The 19,399-nt window shown below is 35.2% G+C and overlaps 1 protein-coding gene and 1 long non-coding RNA gene across 3 annotated transcripts in view; one reads left to right on the forward strand and one right to left on the reverse strand.

Moving 5' to 3' along the window:
* Positions 1 to 2,976: 2,976 nt before the first annotated feature.
* Positions 2,977 to 19,399, reverse strand: part of LOC141391178 (uncharacterized) — a 115,474-nt gene continuing 99,051 nt past the window's right edge. Inside the window, exons 5-10 of one of the 2 annotated variants that reach the window (XM_073964086.1) lie at positions 18,209 to 18,369; positions 15,469 to 15,670; positions 11,904 to 12,155; positions 10,894 to 11,837; positions 10,599 to 10,823; positions 2,977 to 3,520 (exon numbers count right to left, since the gene is read on the reverse strand). In XM_073964086.1, the coding sequence (XP_073820187.1) occupies positions 3,261 to 3,520; positions 10,599 to 10,823; positions 10,894 to 11,837; positions 11,904 to 12,155; positions 15,469 to 15,670; positions 18,209 to 18,369 (2,044 nt within the window). In that variant the 3' untranslated portion in view covers positions 2,977 to 3,260. The remainder of the gene's footprint in view (positions 3,521 to 10,598; positions 10,824 to 10,893; positions 11,838 to 11,903; positions 12,156 to 15,468; positions 15,671 to 18,208; positions 18,370 to 19,399) is intronic. The other variant, XM_073964087.1, reaches the window with a different exon arrangement.
* The window catches only part of LOC141391179 (uncharacterized), a 104,930-nt gene continuing 89,570 nt past the window's right edge, over positions 4,040 to 19,399 (forward strand). Inside the window, exons 1-2 of the long non-coding RNA XR_012409580.1 lie at positions 4,040 to 4,194; positions 4,312 to 4,553. This is a non-coding gene — a long non-coding RNA (uncharacterized lncRNA). The remainder of the gene's footprint in view (positions 4,195 to 4,311; positions 4,554 to 19,399) is intronic.

The following is a 19,399-nucleotide window of genomic DNA, read 5'->3' on the forward strand; positions in this document are numbered from 1 at the left end:
TGTTTGGTGAGACAAGAACCCACCCCAACCGACTAGTAGATAGTGTTTTCATGGCTCCCACTGTCTCTATTAAACACATCGAAATTTTTAACAATTTTCCATCTTTCCATACAATCATGTTTTAAAGGTTGGTTAGTGAGAACTCGAACTTGATATATAGCAACCATTTGTAGAAAGGACCTTTTGAACATTACATATTTTTGAAAATTTAACATAGCTGAAGCCAAGGTTTACCCTTTTAGAACACGCTACTTCTGATTGTATATTATACAAATTAAACATTTTTGGATAAAATATGAAATGTTTTCGGACGTGGCAAAAAATATTGGCCTTAAAAGATAATTTGCATGGAGGCTGTGGCTACATTTACGTTAAAAATGGGTAAAAATGGGTTGAAGCCAACATGTCTTTTTATACCCTCAGCATTTATGCTAACGAGGGTATATACACTTTCATATGGGCAAAATGTGCATCATCGAAATAATGGTTTTAGACCCCAAGTATGTTTGGACGAAATGTGTTTCAGACAATTTGGATTCGATTGAGCAATGTCCGTCCGTCTGTCTGTCTGTCTGGCTGGCTGGAGCGCACGATAACTCTCGAACGGATAAACAGATTCGGTTTAAATTTTGGCTTTCGTAATATTTTGCCCAAACTTAGTACCTCCCCCACAAAAGTTCGAAAATGTTCGGAAAATTTTTGCGCACGATAACTCTTGAAGGGAGCAACCGATTTGGACTCAATCGGTCTACACCTCCCACACAAAATTTGGGAAAAGTTCAGTTTAGAGCCATCTCTAGAATCGCTTTGATTTTTGTTTTAGCAACTTGTATTCATTTCCCCCATACGGCTGAGAAAATAGCCTGAAAGTTGCAAAAAACCCCTATGACACCGTGTGAGGTGGTTGGAGCGCAAGATAAATCTCGAACGGATCTGCCGATTTGGTCCAAAAATTTGCCTTAGTAATATTTTGTCCAACATAGTTTAAGTTCGAAGATAAGTCATATCGGTCCACTCCTTCAAGTACCTCCCCCACAAATGTTCAGAAAATTTGTTTGTACGGTAACTCTTGAAGGGAGCGGCCGAATTGGTCCATACTTTACACATCCTAATATATCTACTAGATATAGATCAGGTTCAAATATGGACTAAATTTGTCCACTCCATCCGGTACCTCCCACACAAAATTTCGGATATGTTCACTTTAAGACCTGCTATCGAATCACTTTGATTTTTGTTGAAGCAACATGCATTCATTGCCTCAATTACGATGGTAAAAGTTTTTTTTTAGGGGCAAGTCCATACTTCTTGAGCAAACAGCCCCAAGGTTGTAAAAACCCGCCATATGTAGTGGCAATGTAGATCCATTCCTTTTAATATCTCCTCCTCAAAACTTTTGATCTTTAATCCTAATCAACATTTTTGTCGGTTCAAACGTCCAAAATTTTTGTCAGCAAAGCCGTCTGATACTTTTTTACTTGTTTCTTTTCCTCTTCGCTTGCTAGTTTGGGCAACTGTGAGTTCTTCTTCTGCGTCTTCTATTGCACCATACACAGCTCTTTATTATAAATTAAGCGACAGCCCTGTTGTTACGCTCTTTGACAAATATACTCTCTCCACCCATAAAAAAATATGTTCTAACATAAAAAATATGTTGATACCCAAACATAATATGTTTGAATTTAAACATATATTTTTATCAACCAGTTTCAAATATACATATATTTTTTTGGATCCAAACATATTTCTAATATACATATTTATTTTTGCGTGCAGCCAAAATACGCAACTCAGGACGAAACAAACACAACAAATAAAACAAACCTACTCCGCTCAACTTACCCACGCGCTGAGAGACAGCACACTTCTCCCGATAATGTGGAAGCACGTTGTCAAAGAATTGCTCGCTCTCTGCGAAATCGGCTAAGGCCCAAAATAGTTATATACAGTATGCCATGATTGACCGCGTCCGACTTTGTTCCTTTTTTAATTGTATGGAAACCTAATATTCATTAAAATTATGACTTCAATGCGGTGGTACAATTCGAAAATATTGATTGTGCAATCAAATCCACACTTTCTATTCATATAAAATAAAAACACATATTCATTTATTATATAAAAAGTTGGGTTTTTATTTATTACTTAATCAGTACATTGCGTATAAAAAAGAGTCTGTTCTTTATTATATAGTTTACTCGTATAAAATTAAATTTACCGGATCGTATAAAAAATATATTTATATAGTTAAATAAATCATTTTACTACGTTTTTTGTTTTTTCTTCAATGATTTGATTATTACAAAAAAATTCCCTCTCAAAGGTTATTTTCTTTTTAGCTTAACTAAAAGAAATTTAAGTGAAATATTAGAAAAGCACCTTGAATTACTTTTAAATAGCTACCGCCGGCGTTTATAAAAAAACATTAGGAAAGAGTTACTACAATTAAATTATTACACTAAAGAAGTCGAAATGGAAAATAAATAGACACATTATAAATAAATTTAAATTATTAAGATAAGGTCATAAGTTTTAGAAGTAGGGGAGCAAAGCAAACGGCAAATTTTGTGAAATATTTTGATACAAAATTATTTCAAAATTTACCAAAATTTACTTTTTTACTTAGGATTGATTGGTGGCCACAGGGGATGGTAGTTAAAGTAGAATAAATAAATTAATAAATTCAATAAATAAATAGAGAAATATTTATGTATAAAAAAATAGTAAAGCTAAAGTGGAAAGATACCTAACCTATAATTGTTGCGTTTTTTATATAATACCTGCGTTCTTTTTTTATATATTTCGTGTTTTGAAAAACAATGCTGGGTTTTAAAAAGCAATTCTGCCGAAGAGGTTTGGAAAATTGGTAAAATAGTATTCGGTCAATATTTGTGTTTTTGATATGTGAAAAATTTCCTTGCCTCTCTTGAGAATCGCTTTTAAAAGCTGGCATTGTCATAAGCAAATGGTTGTTGGTTTTTTTCTTTTTTCTGCTTTGTTTTTTTGTCAAATTCTAAATTATTACCTATTATTTACTAGATGCATTACATAGATGTCATGTTTTCTTTTTGTTTTTTCTTCTAAAAACTATGTTGCGTATAAAAAAATTATTATATAAATATTAGTAGAAAAAGTCTCTTAATTAAATTCATTTCTTTTATAAAAAATTTTGTTGTCCTAAAGTCTAAAAAGTTCGTTTTTTGTTTGAATTTTCATTCTTTAAGGGGTTGCCTAATTGCCGGATGTGTGTGTTTTGTGTTTTAATATTGTTGACCATAACGACCACTCATGCCACTGTCATAGAGTTTGCCCAATGTATCACTGGCCTTGCCTTGTGATGAACTGTGTTGTAGGTGGGATGCTCCATAGACCATGGTGGGGGCACCATAGTTTACCGAAGATGGTGCTGAATCTTGTTGATATAGATAGCGTTCCTTCTTGGAGCGTTTTTGCACAGTCTTCCAGATAACAATGACAGACAATTGGGCCAATAGGAAGGCAGCACCAGCAATGATGAGACCTGAAAGGAGAAGAAAAATAATAAGAAATTAAAATTAGTTGTTTTAATTTTAAAAAAGAATTTAGCTAAGGTGTGGTCCTAAAATTATTGGGAAAAATGTTAAAAAATTGTTTGAAAAAAAACGAGACCTAATAGCCATTGGGTCGTTGATTTTCATATAAAAGAGTTTCTCGCAGGAACAGTTGTTATGATAAAGAATTTAAATCTTTCGGCTTAATTTAACATTGTCTACTGATTTTCTGTTTTCACATTTTTACTCTTTCCCAACATTTTTCCCCCAAAATTACCAAAATTGCCCACCCACCTAGTAGAACAATTTTGTTTAAACAAGATTAATGCCTCCTATAGACCTGCAAAATTGTTCTACAAATTTTATCCCATTGCCATAGTAAACTAAATTTTTTGACATACATTTGATTAATTGAAATATTGTTTTTATTTTCAATAAAAAATAATAACCACACATTACATTATAATTTTTTCCAGCTATTCTTGTTAAAAAGCAACTAAAAAGCAAATATTATCAATCTTCAATGGAATAGATGCTGAGAAGTCTCTTATAGCTTATCGTTTTTCCCCGTTTCATTGGAAAAGCAAAGCAAAAATCCACAACAGCAGCACCACAAAAAATGTTCTTAACTACTACAACAAATTTGGAGAGAGTTCGTGATCAGGTCAGTAGTTCAGTGGTTTAAACATGATATGTTCAGTTGCTGTGTTTTTTTTTCTGGCTGCTAATCGTGCCATGGATAAAAAAGAATGTTTTTTTCCGAAAATTTTTTGTTTCATAGCAAAACTTGACATACCATGAAGCAGTAAGCACCAAAAAATGCCGGTAAAAATATAAAAAAAACAACAAATGATTTTTGAAGTTAAACCATAAACGTTAACTATAAATATAGTCACAAGAGACTAAAATGCAGTTGCAAAAGCCCCAGTTTATAGCTGCCGCAAAACATATGCTGCCAATGCTTCAACAGCATCCATCCATCCCAGCACTCCAGCATGTTCTCCATTGCAGTTCTCTCTAATGGTAAGCAATAACCTTTTTTATGTCTACCACCTGTTGTGTGGCTTAACGTATGTTATCCAAAATATTTACAAAACTTCTGGTTTAAGGAACCACAAAAAAAAGAATTAGTTTGTTGCCAGTGTGTGTGTTTGCCTGTGAGTTCTTTCTAGCCTGAATAATTTATCTTTGATGTCAAGGAATGCATGTGGTGGGTGTATCGTTTTTAAGGTTTGGTAGAAAAGAGTTAGGAAATGGTGCCAAGAGCAAATAAGCAAAGTGCTTTGGAAATAAAATTTCGACTTCGGTTTGATGTCCCGGATTGGACTGGGTGGATACATAATCCGGTTCATTCGTCAAACTGTAGACCATTCTTACCAGTCGCAGCACCATAAGTTCATGGAAGGAATCTTAAGTTTTTATACGTTACGAAATTGTGCCATGAAATTAGTGGGAGCCATATAAGCCCATAGTGCTTTGGGAATAAAATTTCGACTTCGGTTTGATGTCCTGGATTGAACTGTGTGGATACATAATCCGAATAATTCGTCAAACTGTAGACTATTCTTACCCGTCGCAGCACCATAAGTACATGGAAGGAATCTTAATTTTTTTTTTCAAAATTTTAGTCTGGTCACCTTGAATAATTCCTAGAAACTGAATTCTAATTGCTCCTCAAAAAAAACCCGCTCTACACCACTAAGTTGGAGATGAAAACGCCACATTTTGCCAAAAATGTGACATTATACCGTAGTTTTCACTTAGCTGCATTCGTTTTAGCTGCGTTTTGGCATTAGCTGCCCAATTTCATTTTTCTTGTGTAGTACAAGTATGCTATATTTTATGGAGTTTATTTAAGATAACTGCATTTTTGGCTTTCGTGCACAAAAATGTCTGTAATTTTTTCAAGGTGCGGGTAAGGGAAAACTACTGTATTAGCAAAGACATTTACCAGAGTAGGGAGTCAATAACAAACTCTTTCAGTAAACTTCTGTGCAAACGCATTCGTTCAAATTACTACCAAATATGTTTGTGCTTTCGCCGAATCAAAAAAAAAAAAAATATATATATATACATATATATATATATGGATTGAATATATTTTTAAGTAGCTTTGGTACGGAACTTCTGACCATGACATTATTATAAAGATGTTCATCCTAACATCAATGTTCTTCTGTGGCTCTTCTAGGATTCAAAATAACAAAATTGATATTTTTCTTGCAACACAGAAGTTTGGTGATGAAACTTTAGATCTCGTTGCAATCAAAGATCCTTCCTATATCATCAATGCTCTACTGCGGCCCTTCTAACAAAAAAAAAAATACCTTTTTTCCCAGTCTGTAGACTGTCACTTACATTAGAAAGCTTGAGAAATTGAAAAATATTATTTTTGACTTCACATTCTGTGGAAAACCTATGGCAGAACTACCAGGTAGTGGTATCACACCAGCTGATCGAATATGAAAAGTCAAATCCCTTTATAAAAAAAATATTTTTGTTGTAATTTCCCCAACAACATAAAGAAAGTTTTGACATAACATATTCAAAATTTTACGATGCCACTACCTTGGTAATTGTGCCATGGGAAAACCTAAAAACCTTTTGAACAGTTTAGTCTGAAGGCTTTCCAAAGAACCATTGCTCTAAGCTTCGTTTTCATTTAATTTGTTATATCATCTGACACCCATATCGGGAAACTATTGAATTTGAACATTATTCAAAATAATTCATTACCAAATATGCAGATTATACAGAATTTTCAATGACATCTACTGACAATAGTATAGCCAATAAAAGAAGCAACAATCCTACCCCTTCATTATCGCTAACGGACTAAGTTAAGACACACACCAAAACGAAGCAGGGTTATTTACAGGGTGCTTTTTACCGCATGCACCTGCAATGACTTCAAGAGAACACTCTGTGTCTTCAAAAGCGAAGGTCCTCATTGAGGGACACTTTACCTCCCATAAAAATCTGATCAGAAGTAACATTTCTTCAAACAATCCTCAAAAACCGTTTCAGATTCTCAAGAAAAGAAAAAAACGCCTATTACAGATAGGGCCGTGGGCCGAATTTTGAGAAACGTATTGCTATTGGCAATATGTTTTCCACACCTTCATTGAGAATTTTTCATTTTGGGGTATCGATCACTTTGAAAAAACTCCCGGCCAGATTGTACAGATATCAAAATGAAATCTTCTGGTCATAATGCAGCCAATAACATAAGCAAAGTTCATTATTACTACGAGCACTCTTACGAGTATAAGCACATATTTGTTGAGGTGACGGCTTCTGGTCGTAGTTTCTATCGCTCGTGTTCAATTTGTGCTTTTATTTTAATTTCTCATTTCATACAACACGAATAAAGCCCATGAAAACGTCTTTAAGATCGTAAGCTTGGACTCCAACCGTTACGGTTAGACCCTGTCATTTGCAGGGTGTTTTATAGCATACGGTCTGTTCCAGTGCTGCTATTTTTTCGATAACATAAAGGAAAAAATGTTATCGTAGTAAAAAGTAGTAGCTTCTTGCAGGTTCTGGAATAGAGCAATAATTTGAGGTAGCAATCCATACTAAGACTACAACAAATACACCTGTAGGCCTATTCTGTAACTTTTTAACTACTGTACTCATTGTTTATTTTACAACAATCGCATTTGTTTGTTTTGTAGTTGTAACAAAAACAAAAGGAATGTTAACCACTTTTCAAGCGATAAAAGTTACAGAATAGGCCTACTGTAGTTCCATTCTCTAACTCCTCCTTTGGTTCGCTTAGAATGGATCCAAAGGTGAATAATTAGCGACTTAAAATCTAAAATCCACATCTACTACTTGAGCTAATGTTTGCTATCAACACATAGCCAGCCAGGACCAAATTATCACTGTTCCCGAGAAGAATGAATTCTAGATTCTCAAAAACGTCACATATGGGATTACTTGGAAACATCCCACTTAGCAAAGACACTAATCAAAACCGATTACTTATCAAAGAATAGTATTGGATGAGAGAAAACGCCACCTATATTTAAAAATTTCATACATTAACTTATTTCATTCTCCTACCAATCGGCGAGAAAAGTGAGTAATTCTAAACTGTTTTATGCTAAAGATATCTGTTTACAATAGAATGGATGTTCCCAGTAGCATCATGGTCATTTTACTATCAGCGGCTACAAGATCACGACCACGTGGGAGGTAACTCCACTAATTTAAGTTCAAAATTACAACAATAAAATTAGCAGAGTGTCTTTACACTCCATACCTACAGGGTGTAGTTAGACATAATGGCATTTATGTTGACTGCACCCTGTAATTATAAGGTAGAATTTCAAGTAGTCTTATGCCCGCATAGTTGTAGAAGGTGAAGATATATGATTCTTCGATAGACTGAAATCAATCCCTTTCGTAATTATAGTTATTAGCAAGAGGATGTGTAATTAAAAGATGAGACACCATTGAGATTCTTAACGTTTTAATAGCAAACGAGAGGAAAGGAAATAACAAATCAAATTACACCTATGGTGAATACCGTATCAATGATATTAGTTTAGACTGCTACCACAGCATCCATCACAGGGTAACACAGTACGGACTCAGAATACCACCTATTCCTAATGTAATTCTTTGTCAGACTGAAATCAATCCGTTTTATAATTATATTTATTAGCAAGAGGATGTATAATTAGAAGAGGAGACCCATAGATGATTCTTGGCGTTTTAATAACAAACGACAGGAGAGAAAATAACAAATTAAATGACACCTATTGGTGAAAATCGCATCAATTATATTAGTATAGACTCCTACCACTGCATCCACTACAGGGTAACACAGTTGGCACTGACTGACTTGACTTTGCGGTGCAGTACATCAATATTATCAGGGTTACCAGTCTTTTGGTCTTGTCGAAATTTGGCATGTGCATTTTTGACATTTCATCTTTATCCCAATACTGTGAATAATTGTGAAAATCATGCTGGGGTTAGGAGAAATTACATGCCAAGTGTTTGAAATTGAACAGAACGGAGTGCTTGGCATAATTGTTGCTTATTTGACAATAGCTTTGTTCCTTTACTTTTTTAATGGTAAGAGTGGTAAAAGAGAAAAGTGTCAAAATTGTTCAAAATTGCTCTCTCATGAACATTTTTACCAGAAAAGTAAAGGAACGGAAAAATGGTAGATCCGGCAGCAATGTCAGAAAAAACAGAAAAAATCAATTTTCGTCTTTTATTTCACAGTTTTTAATTTAGTGTTCGACTTTTTCTTCGGTTTTTCGTCCATTTTGTGAAGTAATCGTCAAACAAAAGTCGAAAAATCAGTTCTGCCATTTTCTACCTGCAGAAATTTTGCTGGTAGCCTGTGGTAGAAGAGAAAGCCATTTTCACTCTCTCTCCCCTCTCACTCTCTTAAAAATTGCTTCCAGTTTTGCCACTTTTCGAGGTTAAGGAACGCTTTGCAGGTTAAAAAAGGTAACAAATGGTAAAAATGGTAACCTCAGGTAAGTAAAGGAACACAGCTAATAAATCTAATAACATGTCAATGGGTTTTTTAAATAAGATATTCAATACTTTTGAACTCTGGCTCGCATTTTCTTGAATATAAAACTCCATGTAATAGGTCAGCTTATTATGCCTGCTACAACAACTCTTAATTCCTATGTATACTCACTGGAGTTTGGTGGCGATAATTAGGTATGACACTAGTATTGATATGAAATGTTTCATAGAAATAATTTAAAATTATACAGAGTAATAGGTGATTATTAAGGAATTTGCTGAATCGAAGTCCTTAAATTTTCCCATAGAAGGTCAGACGTTGTTTTTATACGCTTACGCACGCCATCTATACTTCAAATTTAACAGATGTTCCTGCGAGAAGCATTTTGAGCTGGAGAATATTTAAATTATAAAAATCGATCTATAATTTAGAATTGAAACTAAATAGTGGGCTATGCCCAAAATGGGAGTAGAAGGTGTTAAGAATTATTTAAGGAATTTCCTATCTTAGGCCTGTTGGGTTTTTTATCGAAAAATTAGCATTCGAATTGACTTCAGTGGTTTGGTTAATATGGACATGGCTCATATAAGCGTAAATGGTGGTAACAATTCTGGTAGGACTTTTCACCGCTTATGCGTATTGATGAAAGAAATAAACCCATTTCCATTTTTTTCATCAACAAACATCCAACAATACTTGCATAAAGTGTGGGTGTTCCGCCATGGTTGCCTTAAACCACCTGTGGCTTAGGCTTTGCTAAGTAATTGTCCATATAATAAACCTCTTTTCCTTTATCTCAACGTCTACTCGTAGCAAGTGTTGTTTATTTTTTGTGCTCATAACACAAAATGTAGAACAGATTACCACAAACGACGACGACCTTATCATTAACTTGGCATTTTCTTCGAACAAATGATCTGAGAGTGAGAGAAAGAAAAGAAACCACACACACGACAAAAAAACTGCTTATGGTCCGGCATTATTTACATCATTTTTCACTTCATCTTGAGTACAGCGTTTTTGTTGTTTTTTTGTTTACAACAAGAAAAAATAAGCAAGACAAAGAGTTATGGGCAAGCTTAATGTTCATTTGATGACCATAATATATGCGAACAGCGAGCATGCAAACACACACATGATATGCCACTATATCTTTTTTCTCAGATCAAATTGTCAGCATCTGCAGCATTATGCGGGGGTATCATGAATTGTTTACATCGTGGCCAAGATCTTTAGAAGCGTTTTTGTTTGTTGGTATGTAGGTAGGCTTAAGAGGAGACATAAACAAAAAAATGTATAGCAACCTGAAATACTTTCTCTTGTAAATAATATTTTATAAAGCACTTTGATTTTGTTTTTCTTTCAGTAGAAGATTTATAACTTATGTTGAGAAAATATTTCAACTTAATGATGATTAAGCGGTTTTCTTTTTTGTTGTTGGGAAATATTTTAAATTCTTAATTTTTCGGGTTGTAAAATGTATACATTTTTCATGCTAACAGGTGTCGGAGGAATTTGAGCTGGTTTTATGTTTATATAATTTGAGAAAAAAAAGTTGTTCAACTTACCATAACCATTTAGACAAGTGAAAGATTCTTCAGCAATACCGGCATAGACCTTTTCATGGTCATCGGAGGAGTTCAGGGCATTTGTTTCTTCTTGATTGAAGCCAAATTTATCGGTAATTTGAATAGACTGGACCAGCAGAATGTTGTCTTCAGCAGATTTTTGGCTAACATCACGTTGGTGGCGGCCATGGTGATGGAAGGCGGATGTGGAGACCAAGTATTCAGCTATAACAAAATTAAAAAAATCCTCTTTAAAATCGATTCATTTGGGAGAAACGTGTTTTTCAAAACTTACCACCATCTGTACCATTGACAATGGAACGCTTGCGACGACCATAGGATACCAAGGATTTCAATTCACCACTAACCGAATCTTCATTGTCGCAAATAACAGGCTCGCAACGTGGAATACAGGGTGTAACCAAGGCACGGAATTGCACAACCTCCGATGAGGGGAATTTGAAAGCATCGAATTGAGAAACCAAGAATTTGCGATTTTGTGACATTTTTTGTACAGGGCCCATAATATATTGATCGGTGGGACAACCATGAGCATCAATGAGTGTAATTTCAGCATTATCAGTACCATCCATGGCAACCAATTCACGTACGAAAATTTCATAGGGACTGTTTTGATCGGTAATTTCGAATCTCAAAGCCAAGGGATCACCAACTTCAGCAATACGTTTCATGTCACTGCCATCGCGAGAAGTGATCTTCATGATAATATTGGGAGAGTCAATGATGATTTCTTCGCTCAACGAGGATTCAATTTCTCCGGTAACACCCAAATCAACATCATTCGATACAGTCTTATTGGTCAAATCATATTGGCAGGAAACGGCCAAGCCCAAATCGGAAGAGGTAACAATCATATCGTGATGTTGAATAACAATATCGTTCATATAACGGCCATAGGCAGATTGTCTGACATTACATTCCAAATCATTGTAGCCCATGCGGAAATCGAATTCAAGCGAGTTGTTGACATTAACGGAGCAGGATTTAGGGGCACCCTTGGCATAAACTTTACCATCAAACAATTTCGAGGTACGGATCTTGGTAATCATTTCACCAGATTTACATTCAATGGACACATTGTAGCAAGAAGACAATTCATAGGTGGCAGCCTCTGGTACATCCAAATAGGGATCCAAGACATCGGTCAAAGTGGAACGAGAGTGGTGGGACAAACGGCAGACCATATCACCGGTATCGTTGTAATCATAAGAATGGCATCTAAAAAATCGTTGAGAAATTGTAGAACAATCTTTTAAGCAAAACCAAATTGTGGCACACATTTACCTGTAGGGTGAGTTCAAGCACAAGTCGCGGCATTCTTCAATTGAGTTGATATCCTGATAAACGGAGTCGACAGTCTTTAAGATTTTGCCAGAAATTCTCTTGAATTCACACAATTTACTGGGTTCCTCGGCACAATTGTTTTCCAAATAATCAGCACCATCGTAGGGTTCAACATTGTTCGATCCAGACAAGGTAATACGATCCATATCACTCAATTCACACAAGCCGGAATGACGATAATAATTGGCAGATCTAAATTGGTGGTTAAAACAAAAGGGACGATTTTGTTTTGCGTTTGGTTCCACACACACACGCATTGGAACGGAGAAGAAAAGAAGTTGAAGAAGATGCAGAAGATGAAATGCATGCATGTTGCATATATAGTGAGTGGAGGAAGAAAGAGAAAAAGAAAGAATGCAAAAAAATGAAATAAGCAACGCGGTCTTGAATTGAAGGCTTTCTTTGTGTTAGTAAAAGTTTATAAATATGTAAGTGTGTAGAGTGTAGTAACTGAAGTATGGATAGAGGTGTATAAGATGCAAGGAGTGGTTAAGAGCATAATAAAAAGGTCAATGACTTTAAAAGCAGAGTATGGCACATGTAGGCAACATGTTTGAAACCTTTGTATTAAGTTATTTGATAAAGGGAGTTGGGGAAAGAATTTGTGATGAGCATGTTGAAAGTAAGCAAACGCAGCAATTTTTTTATACATTTAGAATTAAGAGAAAGTTTGGAAAGAGAATTTTGGAAAGAATCATCATGACCCTTTTTGAAAACTTGATGGGATTTTTATAGGAATTTTACAGCAATAGTCTGCACATTAAGACGGAAAATAAGAGTCGCAATGGAATGGAATGGGACTAATGGTAAAGAAAAAGGTGGAATATAGAGAATAGGATTTGCAGAGAAGAGGACTTCAATTCAGTGTCAGATTAATTAAGTAAAAGATCCCGCATTGGAATGGCATTTGAGTGACTTATCGGGTACTATAAGATCTAAAAGTGTTGAAAATTTTTCACGCAGACCGTTCCCTAATTATTAGGGATTTTGGGTATTTCATGCAGATATGGCATTTGGAGAGAAAATATATGAAGAGAAAATAGCGAAGACAATCATTATTGTACCATTTTGGGAATCTCTGGGGAGATCTAATACATAGTGAAAACATACACCATTGCATAACTGTCGTATAATTTAAATTTCGGCAACGATTTTGTTTTCGAGATTTTTAAAGAATTTTCAAAAATGCCATCCCTCTACTCGGGATACTCCTCACGTATAAACATATCTTGAAGAGTTAGATTTAATTCACTATTGCTAAGAAATTTTCCAAAATATCATCCAGTGGATATTTGGATGATTAGAGACGCCCTCTACTCGGTATACTTCCCCAAGCATAGACATACATATCTCGAAGAGTTAATTATAATTCCTACTTGCTAAGGGAACTTCAGACAGATAGCAGGTTGAGGTCTTCTAAATATAGAAGAATACCTCTTGAGTTCTTCTATAAACAGAAGAAGATCTCTTGACGTCATTTATTAACAGAATAAGACCTTTAGAGGTCTTCTGAAGACCTACCTCTTGAGGTCTTCTCTAAGCAGAAGAAGGCCTTTAAAGATATTCCTGAAGAACATTTTGACGCCTCCTGTTATCTTTGTGAAGTGAATGTATAAATGAAGTCAAACTTATTAAAGCTGTGCTGTAAGACAAAGAATGTTATACACGCCATCTACGTGTGAAAGGCAATACCACTAGGGTAAGCGCAAAGATCTCCACATTTACAATCCACATGAAGGTGGCGTTTATATACATTAACATAGTAAAGACTTTACCACTGTTTGGCAAGATGAGAATTCTACGCGAAGTTGGTTGTACTTCAGGTTACTGGTTGGTACACATACATTTTTGAGTGTATTTGTGTTACAGTGAAATATAAACATAAAAGTGAATAATCATGTCTGACGCCGCCGTTGTTGAATCCACCACCTCCCCAGTTGCCGCTGTTGAGAAAAAGGCACCAAAGAAGGCCGCCGGTTGGTATCACAATAAGCGTTTTTATATAAAAAAACTGTAATAAGAGTTCTACCAATGGTACTTCTGTCTTCTGGGTGTGAAATAAGGGACGGTATGTCCTGGTGAGTTTGAATTTAGGGATTCTTCGGCAATTAAACAAGTTGAACTGACAATCGCTTCTAAGTTTGCCGGCTTTTAACACAAGAAGTCTTGGGCCTTGATCATGGATATCTCCACTACTACTGGATACACTTCAAAAAATTGTGGAGTTTTATAAAAGATCCCGTTTCTAGAAGATATAAATGGAACACATATAATGCACGTATTCTTTTTTCTTTCTTTATCTGGGTAGTTCGTGAATATCGTTACCAAGAAGCACGTTACGCCTAGGGATAGGTAAGTCGACTTTCGGTTAACCGATTAATCGACTTTTTGCAGTCAAAAATCTAAAAATCGTAGTCGACATTTGTCTTTTGGGTAATCGCATAATCGATTATCTTGTGATCGATTTTCGAATTTGCCCATAAACTGATGATTTGGCGGTTTTACACTTTTGGCGGTTTTACAGTTTCAAAAGAAAACTCGAAAATCGACGAATAGTCGATTATAATCGGTTTTCTGCAGTTGTAAAAAATTTAAAAGTCGAGTTTTAAGACAACTTAAATAATCGCAAGACCGAAAAATCGCATTTTTAGTTATAGACCAAAATCGAAAATTCGGAAAATCGATTATTGCTTTCCATTACCTATCTGCGTTACGCCATCTGCGTTTCAAATAGCAATACTAGAGACGGCGTAATTTGATAAACTACACAAAGGTGGCACTGATAAACATCAAAAGACCTTTACCGCTGTTTAACAGGAAGAAGAGGATTATTTCAGGCGAAGTTTGTGCTACTGATTTCATAGGGAGCAATTTTCAACGTAAATGTGAACTCAGAAGGTGCAATTGCGATGGTGGAATCCTATCATTCTTGCTAGTTTCTTGTCTAGAACTCTTCTTTAGCTTAGGGGTTTTCAGCTGCCGCTCAAGAATTACATGACCTAATCATTCGACAATTGGTCTTATTTGTCCAAAAATTGATTGATTGTGTCCAAGTCTTTAGGGTGGAAAGTAACGCGGTGTTAGTATAGGGAAATATTGTTAGTAATTATTGTATGTGTGTGGTAAAACTCAATGTATGTATGTATGTTTAAATGTAAGTGTAATTAATAATCACCTTTTCTGGATTTTTGTTTAAATTCTTAATCTAAATGTTTGTGGGTGTTTGTGTTAAAAATTTCTTCTTCTCAAATACATTTTTGAATATTTATTGTGTAACAAATTTCTATAATTATTTTAGCCCACATTGCAAGATATCCTACCTCTTGCAGAGCCTGTTTTGATTAATGTATTACCTCCATCTGCTAACTCGATTAGTTTTCAATTTACTTTCATTTTATTTTGTGTGTTTGTTGTATTCTGTGCGTTTGTTGGTTTTTTGTGCACCACAAAACTAGTTGAACCCCCTCAAAAATATTTATTTATGTATGTAAAACGTAAAACTTACCTGCATGTAAATTCAGTTTCACCCAAACACAATTCCAAGCAATCGCGTCTTGAGTACACGGTTTGACTGGATTTAACATGATCCACTAAACGATAGTTTTGTACACGATCAATGCACCAGGCCTTGGAACAAGGACGTACACCCAAACAAGATTTTTGTGCGTAAATTGTGAAGACTGGGAATTGGGAACGAGAAAGTGAACCTATGAAAGAAAAAAAAGAAAATACAAAAATGAAATCGTAAGCAAAAATACATTTAAAACAAAGTTATGGCAGAGAAATATAACGAGAGAGAGAAAAATAGGAAATAAGAAAAAATGGTCATGTGTGTGTTTGGCACAAAGATGCTATTGCCAATATTTTTCGATCAATGATCATCATTATTATTATCCTCAATGATCGGCAGCTGCAGCATCTACGCATGCATCAGACCAGATTTGTTGTTCACAAATACCTACATATGTATGTGTGAGTCTGCATAACTGTTTCATGTGTAAGCTGCACCAATCGAGTTTGTTCTGGAGCTTAGATTCTGTTGTTCAGACATTCTCTGTCCGCTGGCTAGCCTTTTTCGTGTCTCTTAACTTCGAATAGGCATATTTTAAACACGCACTTGTTGTTGCAGTGTCGTAAAAAAATTAACAGGCGTTAAGAAATCAGAAAAAGGCTCACATTGTGGACGACGATTGTCGTTATGGCAAAGTGTTGCGCAAAACCAAAAAAGGCCTCTGACAAACTATGAAAACTTACAGCTTTTAGCAGTAACAGAGCCTACTCTCTTCCAACCGCTGGCCTTAACTTATTGGTTTGGTTCACACAAAGTGCGTCTCTGAATGCCGCTGTTGTTTTGCCGTTTAAAGGCGTTGGCACAAAAATGATTTTGTTACTTGATTTTTGTTTCCCTCGTCTGTTACTGTTTTTTCTTTTAGCCGGAAACCTGTTATTAAAAGCAGGCCTATGCCTGAATTTAAGTCATTTTTTATGTTCCTTAAGCAGATACAAGTAAAACAAGCCTGAAAAAAACACCATATACTCTCGCACTTAACAGCCTTATGTCTTTAGCAGGCGCGTAAACATTGCCAAACAAATAAATGGCTGCTGGTTGCCTCCAGCATGCCGTGGCAAGGACAAGTTTATGGGAGTATTTTTTCTTTCTTTTTCTTTGATTTTACTTCAAAAACAAAAAGTTCTGCATAAAAATTGAGGGGCTTGTCTCATGGTTGGTGTTAGTATGACAAAACAGAATTTTAAAAAGCTTTTTGTTCCTTGTCATTAGTTTTTTTCCTTGTGTCGCTTTATAACGACTGCATGTTCTGGAGATGTATTGGCCTGGAGGTAAGGAGACATATGAGGTAATGGTATGATCAGGAAAGTTTATTTTATATTGAGCATTTCAGGCTTTCGATAATATAATAAGATGGTCCTTATGAGCCTTTTAAACACTTCAACACAAAGAATGGTAGCTATGCCATCTACATTTCAGAAGGCAACAGTATAAGGTGGCGGGTATAACCTTTGGAAACTAAATGAAGGAGGCGCCTCTATACGTCACAGTTGGTGAGGGATATGGAAAAATATGCATACACTTAGTAAAGATCTCCACCACTGTAAAACCAAATGAACTGAGCGAAGTTAGTGGTGATTCATCTTTCTGAGAGGTATCAGTATGGGTGATTGGATCAGTAAGCGGGAATATTCAGTATGGTTTTAAAGAATTTAAAGTTCCCGGTTTTCTTGAATTGAATATCGAAATGGACTCTACACTTGATACATTTGGTGTTCTCCGTATTCCTCTTGCCCATGAAGGAGGCGTTATTATACATCACAGCGTCACGTTTTCCATAAACGAGTGTGCAGGAATTAGTGAAGACAGTCACCAGGATGGTCGTCCTTCTAAATGACAAAGTATGAGTTCCACACATTCAACAAATTAATATGTGATTTTCATTTTTCAAGTGAAATGCCACTGTTTCTTGAAAAGTTTCGTAAGAAAGAATTCTTCTTAAGCGAAACTAGCGACAATTCGGTGGAAGTATTAACTTTCTGTAATTTCTAAACAACAGAACAAAAATTGCACATTGGTCTTTTTCTAACCAATAATCCTCGATAAGATTTGTAAGGGTTCTGAAGCAACTTTGCCCATATTGTTGAACATTGACATTCATAGCATTTCTAGGAAATCACCAAAAATGAACTTCATATTGGTAATTCTGCAATTGAATTGTGGCGAAAAAATTCTAACATTTATGAGAAAAATTTCTTCAAAATATTTTGCTTAGCAATTAATTATTTTTAGCCTTCTTAAAAAAAACACTCATCAAGAAATTTAGATACGCCATATACGGGTTAAACAGCGATACAACTAAAAGTAAATATGACCACCTTAGTTACCAGCGGGAAGGTGGAAGTAGATTTAGTGCAGACATTCACCATTAAGAAGATGCCACCAAGCGAAGTTAGTGGTAGTTCATCTTTCTGGATGTTAAAACGATGAGCTATTTAGTAGATGAGGTATTCGATATTATTGCTCTTTGGTTCTAATAATTGATATCCCTCCTATACAATCCCAAACAAACCCATTTTTGAAGCGTAATGCTTCTTTTCAGTTACAATTTGTGTTTCACCGGTTTACCGGTATGGTTATACGCTATACTGTCTATCAAATTACTTTTATTGCTCAATGGGATTTAGCTATGGACTCGTTTTCTTATTTTATTCCTTCTGTTGGTTGAGTTACTTACCTGGTGTTTTGTCCGCTGTTGTCTTGAATAATACACAGAGTCCGGTTTCATAATTAACAGCACTGCATGATTCATTTATCTGACAGGCCTCCAAGCAATCGGTCAACATAAGTGTACCGGGTAGTGTGTCAAGCATTTTTGATGGCGCCGATAATACATAACTGCAAATAAAAAAGAATACAACAACAAATTACAACATTGTCCAGAATAAGTAGTAGACTAGCACAAGTGTAGAAGGATGAAGTAGGTATAATAACAATAGCCAGTCAAGCTTCTGAGGCTTATTAACTAAATGGAATGGAAATAAGCAACGCAAACTAAATGAAGAGGTGGCTTAACTGTTGCATAAAATCTTTTAAATTTCCTATTCCGTTTTAAGTGGTTTAAAAGAACTGTTGCCCATTTTTGCATCCATAATTTTTGATATGCCAATGGCTTCTACGCCTTAAAATGCGTGGGTTTTATTATTGTGACTAAACGATTAAAATAAATTGAGGTAATTTGTTTATTGCTGGTGCCTGCTGCAACATGATTGATATGATAAGAATTTAGAATAATATTCTAAAGCCTAATGGAATAGTGTGGTGTTTGAGGAGTTAAAATAAATGTCATGGTTTGATGATTTGCCATCAACTTAGAGGATTGGCCTGGATTTAGATTGTATGCCACACTCTTTAGAGAAGTATTGCACTGTAACGTACACGTTTTAGTTGAAGAAGTCTGAGATCAACTTGGAAATTGCAATAAAAATTTGTATGAATATCGTTTCGTGGCCATTTCAGATTAGATACCATACCATCAAAATAATCTTAAATTCAAAACCCATTGATCAGATGACGGGATCAAAAGGAATGCCATCTATGGGTCTAATGGAATATTATACCAGAATAAGTGGCTACACTAAAATTAGTGCTGACCTTCACAACTTTTGCTGTGACTAAACTGATCTTTTGTCCTTTCTTGGGGTGTTCGTGAGAAAAGTAATTTTTCCAGAAAACAATTTCAAAGATTTATTTTGAAAAATATAGCTACTGGGAATTTTCACAAAATTTTATTTTGACTATTAGCATACAAACTAAACCATTTGAAAAGACAAAACAAACAAACTACAATCATAAGAAATCCTTTCCAAGGTTTTTTAGACACGCCATCTACGATTCAATACTTATTCTGGTAGAGCCACATTTTATA

The sequence above is a fragment of the Musca autumnalis genome, unplaced genomic scaffold (assembly GCF_047663935.1).
Source record: "Musca autumnalis isolate F117 unplaced genomic scaffold, ASM4766393v1 scaffold_1, whole genome shotgun sequence".
NCBI classification, from domain to species: Eukaryota; Metazoa; Arthropoda; class Insecta; order Diptera; family Muscidae; genus Musca; species Musca autumnalis.